The 17380-nt window shown below is 31.3% G+C and overlaps 4 protein-coding genes across 4 annotated transcripts; 2 read left to right on the forward strand and 2 right to left on the reverse strand.

Annotated features, from left to right (window-relative positions):
• Nucleotides 1-1115: 1115 nt before the first annotated feature.
• On the forward strand, nucleotides 1116-1821 carry LOC127262355 (agamous-like MADS-box protein AGL62). The gene is made up of 2 exons (XM_051291005.1): nucleotides 1116-1288; nucleotides 1368-1821. The coding sequence occupies exons 1-2, from the start codon at nucleotides 1116-1118 to the stop codon at nucleotides 1819-1821; spliced, it is 627 nt and encodes a 208-aa protein (XP_051146962.1).
• Nucleotides 1822-4662: 2841 nt separating this feature from the next.
• Nucleotides 4663-6301, forward strand: LOC127262499 (uncharacterized). The gene has a single exon (XM_051291204.1). It carries the CDS (start codon nucleotides 4812-4814, stop codon nucleotides 6108-6110), a length of 1299 nt encoding a protein of 432 aa, XP_051147161.1. The 5' UTR covers nucleotides 4663-4811; the 3' UTR covers nucleotides 6111-6301.
• A 570-nt stretch (nucleotides 6302-6871) lies between these two features.
• LOC127262555 (uncharacterized) lies at nucleotides 6872-9639 on the reverse strand. Its single transcript, XM_051291286.1, has 2 exons — nucleotides 9405-9639; nucleotides 6872-8565 (listed from the first exon to the last, which is right to left on the reverse strand). The coding sequence occupies exon 2, from the start codon at nucleotides 8489-8491 to the stop codon at nucleotides 7124-7126; it is 1368 nt and encodes a 455-aa protein (XP_051147243.1). The 5' UTR covers nucleotides 8492-8565; nucleotides 9405-9639; the 3' UTR covers nucleotides 6872-7123.
• A 4091-nt stretch (nucleotides 9640-13730) lies between these two features.
• Nucleotides 13731-14515, reverse strand: LOC127262543 (pathogenesis-related leaf protein 4-like). The gene has a single exon (XM_051291272.1). It carries the CDS (start codon nucleotides 14367-14369, stop codon nucleotides 13875-13877), a length of 495 nt encoding a protein of 164 aa, XP_051147229.1. The 5' UTR covers nucleotides 14370-14515; the 3' UTR covers nucleotides 13731-13874.
• Nucleotides 14516-17380: the final 2865 nt, after the last annotated feature.

Below are 17380 nucleotides of genomic sequence, written 5' to 3' on the forward strand. Positions count from 1 at the left end.
TAATGGAAAAATATTTATTTTCCATATTTTAAAAGAAAAAAAAAAACAAAATGTATATTTATGGAAATGAATTTGGTGCTGATAAATGTTATATAATCAAATTTTAACATGATTTTCTCTTTAATTCAGTATATTAAATTCATATCCTGGATATATATATTTTTCTATAAGAGTAAAAAGTAGTGTTTTAAATTTGAAAATAATCATAAAATTAAGGGCTGTGTGTCTCAGAATTTTCTTTTAATCTATTATTATTATTATTATTATTATTATTATTTAATTCTTAATTTTCCAATAAATGATCAAATGTCATACAAAAGTATATAATTAACAGTTCACTTTGTATTTGGATGGATGTATTTTTCAATCCATTTATTATTATTGTTATTATTATTATTATTATTATTATTAATTTTCCAATAAAAATATCAAATACATACTCTATCCGTCCAGATTATATGGAGACGAATTTTTGCAGATTTAGGTATATTACTCCCTCTTAGTAATAAAAAAATATAATATATACATACATCAGCGTAATATAAATAATATATTGTTATATTTATTTGATTTTTTTAAGTTATTAAATATAATATTTAAATAATATTATATAAAAAAATATCAATTTACATTTAAAAATATTCATTTAAACAATTTGTCAAATAAAGTATAAGACATGAAACATTCCACAAATTCATACAATATACATGCATTAGTAAAAAAAAAAAAAAGCCAGTAATAAAAATTACCTTAAAAAAACAGTGCATGCACAATCAATTAATTATCTTGTAATTCAATAAATAAATTAACCAAACTCAAATCAATTTCAAAATTTTAAATCCACATAACTTTTCATTCAAAATTTAACTTTGTCCCATTAAGGTAAACTACTTGAATCCTCAATTTAATGTAACAAATGCACTAAGGGAAACATAAGATCTCCATTACATAAATCATACTCCTATAAATGAACCCTAATTTTTTCCAACACTATTCATCTTTTTCATCTCACCATGAACAACAATAGTGACTCATCAGATCAAATTCAAGATCAAACTCAAACTCAAACTCGAGTTCGAAAAAATAAAGGCCGCCAAAAAGTAAAAATGGTAAAAATGGCCAATCGGAGCAATCTACAAGTCACATTCTCGAAACGCCGCGCCGGTCTTTTCAAAAAAGCAAGCGAGCTTTGCACTCTGTGCGGCTCAGAAGCCGCCATGGTTGTCTTCTCACCGGCCGACAAACCCTATTGCTTCGGACATCCCAACGCCAAAACGGTGTTTGATAGGTCTTGTTAAGATTATTTCGCAAAATACACACTACCCGATCGTATATAACTTTTTCCACGCAATATTTTACGTGTATAGGTTCATGAAAACAGAGAGTGAGCACGACGCGGATCATAACGACAACTCGATGCTCCCTAACGATGCGACCCGACTGATCATGGAGGCGCACCGTAACTCGAATATCCGGGAGCTCAACTTGGAGCTGACCCAATTGGAGAGTATGCTGAGGGTGGAACGGCATCACGGGGAGGAGATCGACGCGATCCGGAAGGCCGGTGTGCGGCAGCGGTGGTTCCCGGGGACGTTCGACGAGTTCGATTACAACCAGCTCGGCATGCTCAAGGAGGCTATTATGGGGTTCAAGAACAGCTTTGACGAGAAGATGCGCAACAGGATCAACTATGCGCCGTATGTCAATAATTGCGCGATCCCGATTGGTTACGTCGGAGAAAGCTCTAACTCTAAACCTAACCCGAACCCTGATCAGCCATCGTCGTCGTCGGAGCACGATGGTTGCGGTTGGTCGGGATGAGGTGGTTCGGTTCGGTTCGGTTCGGTTCGAGTTTTTGATGCATCCATGTTTGTGGTTTTAAGGATGCTTTTAAGACTTTGATCTTGATTGGTTCTTTGGGGACTTGTGTTATTTTTCATGGTTGTGTTTTTGTGATATTTGCTTGTTTCGAGTGTTGCTTTTGGTAGAAATCTACAAGCTTTCTCTTGGAGTGATATTAAGCATAACTAAAGCCATCAATATATATTAAAATGTTTTATTTTATTTTTATATCATATAATATATATTAAAATGTTTTATTTTATTTTTATATCATATAATATATATTAAAATGTTTTATTAAAAAAACTCTATTTGAAGTATCAAGTAAATATTTTATATTAAAAAATTAAATAAAAATTACAATAAGAAAACTTATTATGTTTGTGTTTGTTTGTGGTATTTGATTTTGACTTTGAGCTTTGAATAAAATAAAATTGAATTGAAATGTTTGTTTGATATGATTTAAAATATTAAATTTTAGTATAATATAATAAATAAAAATTAAGTGTTTAATTTGATATTTTTTAAGTGAAAAAATTTAGAATAACAAAGTTCAATTGAAAACCACCGCAAACAAGCTATAATGTATTTTTAGAGGATCATGGCAATGCAAAAAAGTATTTTCCTCTATCACTCTATAGGTCCTAAATACTCATTTTTGTATAGTTGTGGAGTGATTTTCTTTCTTTTGATTTTTTTTAAACATTTATATTACATATATATTCAAAAGACTCCTACTATGTGTGACAAATCAAATTTAGATGTTAAGGGTTTGAATTCACGAATTCATCCTCATACGGGACACCAACTCGGATATTTATTTATTTATTTTAGGTCCTATAAGAAATGGTACGGTGGTGTGAGGGTGAACTCGTACTCATGAGATCATAGGTTTAAAACCCTGACGCTTTCGGATCTTACCAACCATGGTTCGTCAGTTTGACTTTACTTCCAGAGCATTTATATGTTAGGTAGGATGCCGGACCACAATGCAATGTAATGCATGTGTGCCTAGCTCTTATCATACACAATACTACAATTACAATACAAGTAGTATGTGAGTGAGAGAGAGAGTCCATTTTGTCCTTGTCTTTGTCCTCATTTTTTCAGCAACATCTCTCTATCTATCTATCTGTATTTCTTGTATCAGATCATTGTTGTCTTGTCCCCATTTCCAACGGATATAAAAATTTTAATGATATGATATGATGATGTTCCTCATCTATTCTTTTCTCTATGTTGTTTGTTTCTACTTTAATTATTCTAACCTAACTTTAAAACAAAACCCACAAATCTAGCTTCCTTGCCCATTACAAACATAGTATAGTGTGTGTAGTACACTACACTAGTGTTGCCAATGCTGCTACATTAATCAATTATGATCTATTTAATTAATTTATTTATGAAACCAGCCTAGCATGCATACGTTTGTAATAACTGGCATTTTGTCCATTATCATCATATCATATCATATTGTCTTTCATTTTACTCTAACTAACTAATTAATTAATTAATTAAATGATATCATTACTATTGTTGTAGAAGAAGAGATGGCAACAATAGTTAGGTGTGTTGGGCTGCTGCTGACTTAGGCATACGTTTTATTTAAAGATTTTCTCTTCTTTTATTTTTTCTTTTTCCAACAAAAATTAAATACTACTACTCTTTCTTAATAAACTAGGTTTAAAGATCAACAGTAGCTCGTAGGAGCTCCTGGGACTCAAACACCAGATAAATACGTACCGCTTATTATAATAGGCAGTCGACAGCATGATTTGAGGGGATGCATCTGGACCAGGGAGTCCATGGAGCTTCCAAGGTCGTTTCTCACCACACTTTGCAGCATTTTCTTCATTTCAATGCAGCACAGTGTCCATTAGCTGTCTCTCTGACAAAATGGAAATATTTAAAATATTAATACTATAAATAATACTTTCTCTCATGGTACTATTAGATACTGGTAAAAGTATAATTAGTAAGTAATTAAAAAATATATTAATAAAATAATTATTATTTAGTAAAAATAATTATAGATTAAAATTAAAATAATTAAATAATTTAATTAAAATTAAAAAAATTATAAAATTTAAAATTTAAAATGCGATTAAAGCTCGTAATTATATTTCCAAAAATAGAAAAGACAAGTTATATAGGACGGACGAAAATAGAAAATAGGGACAAATTATGACATTACGTGGGATGGAGGGGAGGGAGTAATAAGATAATCACCTAACAGATAAAATCACCGAAACTAGAAAAAATATTACCTGTGAAATTCAATTAAATACCATCATTGTTGAAAAGATAAATATTTAATTTTTTAACTTTGACAAATACCAGTTATAAATCTAAAGGAGAACATTCTAATTGCCAATTAATTTTAAAATTTTTCATGCTTGTGATAACAATTAAATACCATCATTGTTGAAAAACTAATTTTTTAACTTTGACAAATATCAATCATAAATCCAAAGGAGGACATTCTAATTGCCAATTAATTTAAAATTTTACATATTATTTTAAATTATCTGTGGGCCTAAGTTTTGAGTGGTCCAATGAAAGTCATCGTCTTCCTCACCATTAGAATGGAAATAAAGCTCGACAACTGTAATCCAATGAATTGGATTGAACATTCAAATAAATTCAAAAGAAAAAAAAATCAACAAGTAAATGACAACTCCAGCTGGCCACAAAACGACAAATCATGGCAGAAGACAATCACAATGGACAACCTGATCATGATCATAACTATGATGATGAAAACAGTAATTAAATTAATCGATGATACCTCTTTGCTGGCATTTAACGTCCGTGCGCTCACAGCTCATTCCGCACGTATGTCCCCCCACTCCAGCCTGTCCCTCATCTCGCCATCCATACATATATGTGTTCCGTTCTGCTCATGATTTCTTCAATTGTAGATTACTTCTTCATTGAATCTGCTTCTGAGGTTTCGGAATTGGTTTCTAATGGATCCGTGCCCTTTCGTGCGGATTGTGATAAGTAATTTAGCGCTGAGGTTGCCGGACGATTCCGCGGCGTATTCCTTCCACCATTACTGTAAATTCAAGCTCAAGGGATTTCCGGCGCAGATTTCCGACGACGTTGCCGTGCTCGCCGGAAACGATGCCGTGGAGAGCAAAATTCAGGGGTGTTTCACCATGCGCAGAGCGGAATTGGAGAAATTGGTGACGGAGAGATCGAGAAGTTTCTCGAATTTGAAGATTGAGATCCGCCGGAGAAGGGGGAAAGGCGTTTGTGGGTTTTTAAAGGGCGGGAAGCTCGTCGGCGCTGCTGTGGTGCAGTTGGATTTGAAGAATGTTCTAGAGAATGGGACTGTTAGGGCTTCCGTGGTGCAGAACGGGTGGGTCGCGGTTTCCGGGTCGGATCTGAAACTGCATGTGAATGTGAGGACGGAACCCGACCCGAGATTCGTATTCCGGTTCGACGGCGAGCCGGAGTGCAGCCCGCAGATTTTTCAGGTGAACGAGAACAATGTCCGGCAGCCGGTTTTCACCTGCAAGTTCGCGTTCAGGAATTCGACGGAGAGGATTTTGAGATCGAGGTCTTCTTCAATGGAGCCGGGCACGTCGACGGGTTGCTTCAGCGCCGGCGCGGCGGAGGGCGAGCAGGCGGCGAGGGAGCGGAAAGGATGGTCGATCACGATTCACGACCTGTCGGGGTCGCCGGTGGCGGCGGCGTCCATGGTGACGCCGTTCGTGCCATCTTCTCCGGGCAGCGACAGAGTGAGCCGGTCAAATCCAGGGGCGTGGCTGATTCTCCGGCCGGGACACGGCACCTGGAAGCCGTGGGGCCGCCTGGAGGCCTGGCGGGAGCGCCACCGCCTCGGCTACCGCTTCGACCTCATCCCCGACGGCGGCATCGACACCGTCCCGCTCGCCAATTCGGACGTCAGCGCCAACTCCGGCGGGAAGTTTAGCATCGACGTCACCACCGGTCCCACGCCGATGACCAGCCCCGGTAGCAGCTTCGACTTGAGCTCCGCATCCGGGTCGGATCTCGGGTCGGCCCCCGGATCCGGGTCGTGGGCTCACCTTCTGTACAGAGGATTCGTGATGTCGTCGACGGTGGGCGGAGACAGGAAAGGCAGCCGGCCGGAGGTGGAGGTCGGGGCGCAGCACGTGAGCTGCACGGAGGACGCGGCGGCGTTTGTGGCGCTGGCGGCGGCGATGGATATGAGCGTGGATGCGTGCGCTCCGTTTTCGCGGAAGCTGCGGAAGGAGCTGAGGCAGTCGGAGCGGGTGTAACCGTTTTTGTTCCGATCGGGTCGGGTTTGGAGCAGGTTCATTTTTTCTATATTAAAATTTCTTGCCAGGAGTGTACAGTACCGTCAGCATTATTTTGTCTCAGTTTTTGGCTTTCTTCAAAGGATTGATTGATTCATTTCATTTGTACAAAATCAAAAAAACATTAATTCAGAAGGTTGTTTTGTTTTTAATTTTCTGGTGAGAATATTTTTATTTCAATTTTGCTTCGCTTTGCTGCGAAATGTGGATATATTATTGGGACTGTGAGTTGGCACCCACAAGCACCAGTTGGTATCTATAATACATCTGCTATTGGTACACACACATATTCAAACTTGATTAAATAAATAAAATAAAATAAAACAAGTATCAAGTAGATTTGAATTCAAAAGCATCAATTTCTCATCCAGACTGGAATGAACTAGGTTCTTGATTCTCTCAAAGTCTCTAACTAAATTTCAGCCACAAAATATGAACTAAAATAGTAATACTTTCAGACAGCTGTACTCACCAGTCAATCATATCACAGGTGAAAAATGTGTGACAATCCTCAATTTTACTGCCTGAAATTTTCAAGCAATTAAATATGACCTTCCAAGAATATCAATAACTGGAAGCCCACATCAGCAATCATTCTCAATGCTATCTTAATCAACTTCACCATTTCAAGAAATATCTTCCAAGAATGTTCAGTATTCAAACATCAAAGATATCATCAGCACACAGGAAAAGAGCTCAGTAATCAGTTGAAGAACAAGAGGAAAATGGAAGTAGGATTCGAATATAGATGAAAACAAATGATGGATTGTACAGAGAACACAAGTAATCCTCGAATTTGGCTGAGTTTTAACAGCAACGTTTTGAGAATAAGAGCACCGACAGAAAAAATAAAATTTTGGTACACACAAAAACAAAGAGGATGCTTAGTGTTCAAGAAAAAAGAAAATGAGGATGAACTTCATTCAATTGATGGAAATCGATAGAACTAACACTACCTTGCTAAATCCATTACTTTATTCTGCAGCAACATCTCTGCTATTTGTTCCCTCGGTTTCTAACTTGGGAAGTGTATCGAGATCCATGCGAACATCATTTTCTTCCAAGGTATTGGATGTATCAGAAACATCTATGGTGCCGTGTAGATCATCTAAATGATTTTCAACCGGTGTAGATTCTGTAGAACCGTCTGTACTGCTGTTTACATCTGAGTTTTCAGCCTCGATTTCATCCTTCTTCTTAGGTGGAGATCCATCAGTTCTTGCTTGCTTGAAAGTACCAGTTTTATCAATGGTTTCTGATGCAGACTGTGTATCATTATTAGATGAAATAGACGACTCCTCGGAGTGCAAATCTGCATTTTTCAGTTCTATTGAATCTGTTGAATTAGAACCCACACCAGCACCATCTGCACTCACAATAGAATCATTGGTATGACTGGAATCGGTAACTTTGAGGTCAGAATCTTCGCTGGATGTATTGTTGGTGAGAGTTTCTGGATCATGATCTAACTCACTCTTGCTCTCGGTTAAATTTTGTGAGGGATTGTCCATTGCAACTTCAGGAGTGCTATTGCTCGCCAAATGTTCATCGAACCCTTCTGTCACCGTGTTGTTAGTAGACGTGTCATTCTCCAAGTTGTCTAAAATTCCATCCATGGTTTCATCTCTAGCCATTCCAGCAGCTCCGAGCTCTGAATCTTTCCTTTCCTCACCTTCACTTTCATTATCATTCTTTCCCTCTTCTAAAATATTGTGAGGATTATCCGTAGATTTCTCTCTAGACTCGTTCTCATTTTCAGTAGTGGACATTAGGCCCTCATGAGCCACGGCACTAGATGCATCATCAGCCTTGTAATGTTCCTCGCGTGCTTCCTTCTCCCCCTGACCATGAGCATTGATAGAATCCGTTTCGTGAGTATCATTCTCGAATCTATCTTCCAAATCCTCTTCTCTTTCATCGTCAGTTCTCTCTAGCTCATGCACGTCTACTTCATCATCTCCACCTTCCGTTGCTTCATCCTCATGTTCTCCAATCTTCTTGCCTCCAAGCACATCATCTTCACTCTTATTTTCTTTCGCTTCTTCTCTAGTGCCTTCATCTTCCTCTTCCTCTTCAGGTTCATCGTGATTTACATTCTTAGCAAATGATCCTTTCACCCCACCCTGAATATCTTTCCTTCCGAATTTTACACGATCACTGCTGCCATCTCTTTGAATCAAGCCTCTTCCATCACTTCCGCTGAACTCTTTCCTCTTGTCATGGGAATGTTTAACTTGGTATAACAGCCAAAAACAAACAGCAACCAACAAACAAATCTGCAAAATGTGCTTCACCTTGATCCTTTTCGATCTCTGGTTCCTACTGGGTGAGTGCCTATACATACTTATTTAGCAAAAAAGATATCTTCAATATCGAACCTATATACTTTTCTTGCCCCTCCTTATTGGAACATAACCTGCCATTCAGATCACCAGTGGCTCTTTATAAGAAATCGAATAAAATCCAAGAATAACTCTAGAAAGTGCATTTGTGAGCTCAACATAAGCACATTATTACATAATAGAGCAGCATTTCCAACAAATGTTCTACTTATCAACTTTGAGCAGGAGAATTTCCTCAAAATTCCAAGGCATGCATACAAAGACGATCTTATAGTTTAATTCAGTATTCACAGCAGGAATACAGTTCACAATTCCACTCACATACTTCACTTCTGCATAATCGAAAGATTACAAACAGATTCTACCAGAAAGTAAATTTTGGCACTAATGGGTTCAATAGTTTCATTACAAACAGCAGGAATATAATTCCAAATTTCCCTCTTAGGCTCAACTTCTGCAGTACTCATGTTTACAAACAGCATATAAATCCATTACTTAAGATCTACCAGAAAGAAGATTTTGACACTACTTAGAGCAGCCAAGCTTTGGACAAGTCCCCACAGACAAGTCGCAAGAACTTCGAACACTATTTGACCAATTCCTCAATTTCCGTGGCGAAACCCTAAGGAACTGAAGTCAAAACAGAATCCTCACAAATTCCACAAAACCACTCCACAAACGATCTATTAGAAGCGAAAACCAATTCAGAAATCCAAAGATTTCATCATTGCACTCAGATGCTCAAAATCCAATTCCACTATAAACACCCGTAAAACTGTCGATTTCTTCAGTTAGTTTTCCACAAATAACTTAACAAACAGCAAAAAAACTAAAATAGGAAAGCAATCTAGAAAAATCCGCAAGAGAGAAAAGCAGGAAAAGAATCATAAACAAAAATAAGCAGCTGAAATACCTCGAGTACAGAGCAAACACAGAACCAGCAGCTAAACCGAAAGCATCAATCAGTTCACGAAAGCAATATTCCCAAATAAGCAATCCCAAATGCTTCCAAAACGGATCAAATTATGCGAATTGGGAGGCCCCTACAGCTCCTACTCGCAGTGGCAGAAGGATCTCATTCCACGAGAATTTGCGTACAAGTGAGAGTTTGGGACAGTTGAAGAAGGAAAACAGTACCTTCATTATCAGTTTATCACACAGTTTCGCTATTATTATTATTATTTATTTTCTAAATACTCTTTTTTTGTCCGATAAAAAATTATTATTATTATTTTTATTGTTAATAAATTTATTAATTTTAAATATATTTAATAAATATAGATTAATTAAATTTAAATTTTTAATATTTAATTTATCTAAAATTTATTTATTTTCATCTTTTCTCAATTAATATATACTTTATTTACCTTTCAAATTTTATATTTTTTTTATAAAATTAACTTATAATAATAATAAAAAAAATTATTTATTTAAATTATATAAAAAAAAATTCTTTCTAAATATATAATTTATACTATTTAAATTTTGGTGTCCAAATAAAATACTTCAAAATAGATAAATATGAACTATTAAATTAAATTTCAAGAATGAATGCAACTTGTTTGACAAGACAAGCGCATGTTCGCATTTTCACTACAGATCCGGACATATATATGAAATATATATATATATACTATTTATTCAATTTTCTGAAAATATCTTTAATTTTACTAATTTAGTAATGAACTTGTCAAGAAATTTCTTCCCAACTACAGGGAGTTCAACTCCCGAATGATACACGCCATTATTTCTAAAATGTATATATATGTATTTTAATTCGAGGTAGATTGTGATTTCAAATTAATTTTAAATAAAGTATTTATTTGAATAGTATTTTGATTTAAATTTTGTAAAAAAACAAATATTGTAATTTTATTAAAAATCGCACAACATGAATAGTAGCGATTTGTATTTAAATAATCAAACTAAGAGTGTTATTTTTGTCAAAACAACAAATATATTCTTTTTAAATATTAATATATTACATATTTATTATTTTTATACTCTCTCCGTCTTAATACAATAGTTTTGTTTACCATTTTTGTTCGTCCCAAAATAATAGTCTCATTTCCATAAATAATCATATCACCATAAAATTATCACTACTTTTTTTATTATTATTACACATTTGTCATTATTTTTTACACTAATATACTCACAAGGGCAAAAAAGTCATTTATCATTACTTTTTACAAACTACCTATATAATATCAATATTTCTTAAATTTCGTATCCAATACAATAAAATTATATTTTTGATATGGTGGAAGTATTACATAAATAATTCTCTATAAACTCTGGGAGTGAGCTTTGGATTTGAGTATTAAAATTTTGAATTAAAATAAATACTTTGAATAAATATTTTTTTAATATTATGTAAATAATATAAGTATTTATGAGATATGTGAAAAAAAGTAATTTTCATGGTAATATAAAATATATATATTTTTTTTAATAAACTAAATAGTAAAATCAACAAGCAAAGCATTTACTTTAGTATTTAATCTTTTTTATCCTTAACTATTGGGAAAAGTAAAAATATCTCATTAAATATTTATTATTATTATTATTATTATTATTATTATTATTAAATATTTTATAAAAAAAATAATACGTGCCCCTTTGAAATTTTGTAGTAGTTTAAAAGATACTATTTTTATTTCATTTAATTTCTCCACTTTAGCTTAGATATATTATTTTAGGTATTGTGTAATTAGTAAATAATTAAAAAATGTATTAATAAAAATAATTATAGATTGAGATTATGATGACTAAATAATTTAATTAAAATAATTAATTATAAATTATGAATTTTAAAATGTGATTAAAGTGTATAATTATATTTTCAAAAAATAAAATGATAAATTATGTGGGACATACAAAAATAGAAAAAATAGACAAATTATGTGAGATAGACGAAAATAGAAAAAAATGACAAATTATGAGGGATAGACGAAAATAGAAAAAATGAATAAATTAAGTGGGATGGGGGAGTAATATACTTTATTGGTTATTGAAAATGTTTAAGTTCCGACATTTTTGTCAATTAATTTTATGTATAAAGTAATTATATGTGTAATAATATATTTGTACTTTAAATCTAAATTAAGAATATTTGTAGTATTAGTGTATAATTATTTTTACTAAAATAAAATATATATTTTTTTTTGTGTGAAAAATAGAAGAACTTTAGATTAAGACGATTAATGGAGTAGTTTGTTATTGTAAAAGTATATATTTTAAAAATAATAAATATTAAAAACAAACAAAATCGAAAAGTTTGTTTACTTGAATTCCCCCCCCCCCCCCCCAAAAAAATTATAGTAATCTCTCCGCTCCAATACAATAGTCATGTTTACGATTTTTATTTGTCCCAAAACAATAGTCTCATTTTCATAAATAACTATATCACTATAAAACTACCATTACTTTTTCATTATTATTACACAATTGTCACTACTTTTTACACTAATACATTCGTAAGAGCAAAAAAAAAATTTTACTTGTACTTTTACCCACTACTAATATAATATCAATATTCCTTATATCTCATGTCAAACACAATACAAACTATAGTTCTGAAACACAAACTATAGTTCTGGGATGGAGGGAGTATTTCTTAATTTCGCAAATTAAATCCAACAACAAAATACATATATGTCCATTATTTCACCTCATAATAAACAATATATATACAAATACAAACTTAATTTTTTTAAAAAAAATATATATGTATATATATATATATTTATAAAACATGATATTATTTAAATATAAATAGTAAATTCACATACAGTACCTATATCCCCGCATAGCATAGCATGGCAGCAATATTAAATTTTCATTATTATTATTTTTTATTATTCAATGAATACAATTGACAGCGTATTTTGTATGATACTACATTGACCAAGTTGCTATGTACGAATTAATTGTTAATTATTAAACTTGATTAGGGTTTTTATTAGTTATATTGGCCAAATTGCTACATGTTAATTTATTGTAGAATTTTTTAAAAATATTGTTTAATATTTGCATTATAAATGAAAATAGTATACTACATAATTAATACTCCTTTCGTCACCCATATCATATCTACGTTGCCGTTTCTGTCCGTTCCACATTCCATATCACTTTCTTTTTTTTTTTTAAATAATTACACACTTTAATCTCATTTTAAACTTTTAATTTATTTTTTTAATTTTAATTAAACTAATTAGTTATCTTAATTTATAATTATTTATATTATAAGATAATTATTTTCACTAATAAATTTTTAATTATCTACTAATTACACTTCTCATAAAATACAATATCTTCAGTGTAGCAGACATGGTATATGAGACGGATGGAATATTATCTATATTCCATATATATATACTCCAACATCAAAATTCAAAATTTCTTGCATGTTGATCAAGTAATAAGAGTATTTTGATTTACACTACTAATAATTTGGTAGAGAAATATATGTATCTAAAAATTAAAATATATTGAATTGAAAGAATTTATATTTAATAAGAATTTATATTTTTTTGGTCTGGTTTATTTTAAAATATTATTTATATTTAATTATTTTAAGTTTTCAGTATTATTAAGTATCTACTTTAAAAAAATTGAATTTAATTATTATTATGATGGATAAAACAGTAATTTTAACTTAAAATAATTTTTGCATATTTCAAAAACTTGTGTTTGAAAGCATGAAAAATAATTTAGCATAAGCTAAAATAAATATACATAATTAATTTAAATCTAATTATTTTAATTAAATATATAATTTAATTAATTGACGATGATGATGATGAAATTCAGCCCGTGAACTCTTTAATTAAGCACCTAATTCATTCCAATATATTTTAATGTGTGGGTACTCAATATATATATATATATATTCCCTCCCTCCGTCCCTTAACAATCTATCCATTTTTTCATTTTGGTCCGTCCCATAATAAAATATTTGTTTTCTTTTTTTTTTTTTTTTTTTTAAGTAGTTGTACTATCTACCTAACATTATAAATACCCTTTTAATTTACAATATATTACACAAATGTCATTACCTTTATATCATACAATACTAATAGGGTTAATTTAGTCTTTTTACCTTTATTTCTACTTTATCCCAATATAATACTAATATTTCTAAAATTCCGTGTAAAAAACAAATGGATAGATAGATTGGGGACGGAGGGAGTATTTAAAATACATATAAAAAATTATATTCCTTTTTAATAACAGCACAATTTATTCATTAATCAAAACATTTTTCAAATTTTCAATACAAACGTAATTCCAAATATTATTACTGCATGCATATAAGAACACACATTCACATATATTTATTTCTAATTGAAAACGACGTTGGCGGTCCGACCGTAATGAATCAATAAGGGCGCTGGCCGGCCCAGTTCCCGGCCGGCGCGTAGTTACACGACACGAACCACCAGCCGTTGGCGCAGCGCGCCCGGGCGCAGCCGAGCCGGTTCGAGTTGCGCCAGACCACCTGCGTGTAGTGGCCGCAGACACGGCCGGGCGCGCAGCTGTTCGAACCGTAGTTGTAGTACTGCTTCTCCGACACCCACAGGTTCACGGCGGCCCGACCGGTGAAGGCCCCGCTGCCCTTGGCCAGGTTCTCGCCGTAACCCGGCCGGTTCGGCGAGTGAACCATGTTGCAGTCGCCGAGCCGCGAGTTGACGTAATTCCGGGCGAAGTTCGCCACGTTGACGTCCCACGTCATCGGCCCGACGCCGACATTCCGCCGGGCGGCGTTGTGGGCGTCGAGGAAGTCCTGGTTGGAGTTCTGGCCGTGGACGGCGGCGCCGCCGAGGATGAGGAAGGAGATGAGTGTTGTAAGAAACCTTGTGTTGTCTGAATTCATGGCTGCTGCTGCTGTTAGTAATTAATTAATTCAATTAATTTGTGTAGCTGTGTGTGTAGGTGGAGGTTCTTGCATGGCGGAATTAGGGTTTTTATAGGTGGTGATTTGTGGAAATTAGGGTTCTATTGGATGGAAGTTTTTTTTGGATGTGTTTGTTTATTAGAATTTTGAATAATGAAAATTTGAAATGTAATGTAAAATATATATATATATATTAATGTGGTATTTTTAATATAAAATTGATTATTAATAGTATAACATGAAAAAAAAAAAAAATTATTTTGACCTAATAGTTTAGAGAAAAAAATTAATAAATGTTAGGAGAAAAAAATATTAAATGATAAAAAAAAAATTGTTATAAAAAAAAAAACCCATCAATCGAATTAGTAAAAGTATTTTGGTCGTCTTTGAACACTCATGATGAATCATGAATTGGATAAACAAACATACCTATTTAGAATAATATTCCCTCCGTCTCGTTTAATATCATTATTTTTTATTTTCGTTTGTCCACTTATTTTGTCATTTTCTATTTTTGTCTATCTGAAAAAATATATATATAATTTCTAAATAGAGTAATTGTAATATCTACCTAACATAATAAATACCTTACAATTTTTAATATATTATATAAATATCATTATTTTTTATTACACAATACTATTAAAGGTATTTTTGTCTTACAATCAAATATAATACTCATATTAAAAATATTACGTGAAAAAAACAAATATTACTTTTTTATTTGGCCATACGATTTTTTACATTTTTCTGTATAAATATGCTATTTTATCCATTCAAATAAAAATAATAACAATAAATGAAGCAAATACTCAGACTAATACTAATAACTAAACACAAGAGGTAACGTACTGGAATTAATTTGCTGTTGACTCTGATCTAGTCTCTAATCCAATCAAGATTATATAAATTATATAAGACGAATAAGAAATTGACCAATAATACTATTTACCATAAAAATAAAAAATAAAAAATAAAAAATAAAGTCACAATCCATTCAACATTCTTAAGCAATAAAATATATGCGATGAATTATTCTAATTGATCAGTGAATTTGAGACGCCAATGGTATTTTCTTCTAGAGTATAGTTTTTGAATAATAATTTAAATATAATGATTTGTTATAAAATAATAATAATAATAATAATAATAATAATAATAATAATAATTTATTTGTTTATATAAGGAAACAATAAAATAAAATCAAACTTAAAAATACATCATTTTTTTTTTCTTTTGGACCATTTACAATCTCATATTTTTCTATAAAAAATACTTGAAAGATAAGGGTTCTGCTTGTAAAATAATTTTAGAATTTTGATAGTACCTAATTTTTGAAAAAAAAAAAAGCACATCAAATATATTTTTTATATAAAAAACATCCCGTTAAATAATATTAGGCCCTTTCGTCTAAAATTGTGTTCATTTTGTTTTTTTTGTTTGTCTTCCGAAAATATTATGATTTATTCCTTTTTTTTTTTTAGAAAAGAACTATACAACTTTTTAATATAAAAAATTTCAATCAATATTTTACATATTGAAGCTCATTAAAAAAAAAAAAAAAAAATTGAATACAAAATTAGTAGGAGGAGGGAATAATTTTTTATTATTTTAAAATTTTGAAAACTTCAAAATCTCTAAACCCTAAGTATTTGGTCTTTGTACAATTAATCACACACGCCGTAAGCTCGTTTAATTTATGTGGTATTAATTATTAGAGTTAGGATAATTAATACATTAATAAATTCATATGATAATTTAATGTGACCTTTTTTTAATTATTATTAATAAATAATATCAAAAATTTTAAAATATTATATAAACAGAGCTTAAGTATAGTTTAAATAAAAAATATTAAGTATATATGTATGATTCGTTCTTTTATTTCTATATTGCTTTTAATAAAAATATATATTACTTTTTTTTTTTCAAAATATTTAAATAATAATTATAATAATAATAAATTGTCTGTCACAAAGAATATTACAATTTTCAATATTAATTAACAAAAAAATCTCATAAATTTTTAACAACCTTATCCTATTGCAGAATTTGAAATTTCTAAAATTAGATTTTCCACAAGGCACTATTTAGTATACTTTTCCTACACATAGCATAAACAGAGATTGTATTTCAATTTCATTTATTTTTAAGCTTTATTTATTACTCTCTCCGTCCCAGATACTATGTCCATGTTGTCGTTTCTATCCGTCTCACATACCATGTCACTTTCGTTTTTTGGAAAATAATTACACAATTTAATCTTATTTTAAATTTTTTAATTTTAATTAAACTAATTAGTTATCTTAATCTTAATTTATAATTATTTTCACTAATACATTCTTAATTATCCACTATTTACACTCTTCCTAAAATTAAAATAGTGTAGCAGACACGGTATCTGGGACGGAGAGACTATTACATAGTTCTGTTCTTTCGTATATTGTATATTTTTTATTTAATTCTTATTATTCTCCAATATATATTAATTTTTCTATAAAAATATTACATATAATTGCTATTTAAATACAAATAAAAACACAAAACACAACACTTACGGAATGGTTTGTCGTAAGAAATATTAAAACTACTATGTCATCAAAATATTTAAATTCATTATCTTATATATTTTTTTTATCTGTCAACTTTATTTTTATTTTTTCTAATTGGTCCGTTGCTATCCTTCGTTTAATATTTACTTGCAATAAATATCACTATTTTTAGATTTTGAGTTAAAATTTGAATTGTCAAAATTTTGAATTTGAATAATTGTATGATGTGATATAAATAGACGTATGATGTGATGTTTTGAATGTAAAATTGATTTTTAGTATAATATAAAAAATAAAAAATAGGTGTTTAATTTGATATTTTTGAAAGAAAAAATGACATGACAGTGAATTTAAACTCCAATCCCCAAACAAACACACTTATTTTAATTTTTAATTAAATTTTAAAAATATATGCAATTACATTTTACTTTTATTATT

Source organism: Andrographis paniculata, unplaced genomic scaffold (genome assembly GCF_009805555.1).
Source record: "Andrographis paniculata isolate CXL003 unplaced genomic scaffold, ASM980555v1 Contig65END, whole genome shotgun sequence".
Taxonomy (NCBI): Eukaryota; Viridiplantae; Streptophyta; class Magnoliopsida; order Lamiales; family Acanthaceae; genus Andrographis; species Andrographis paniculata.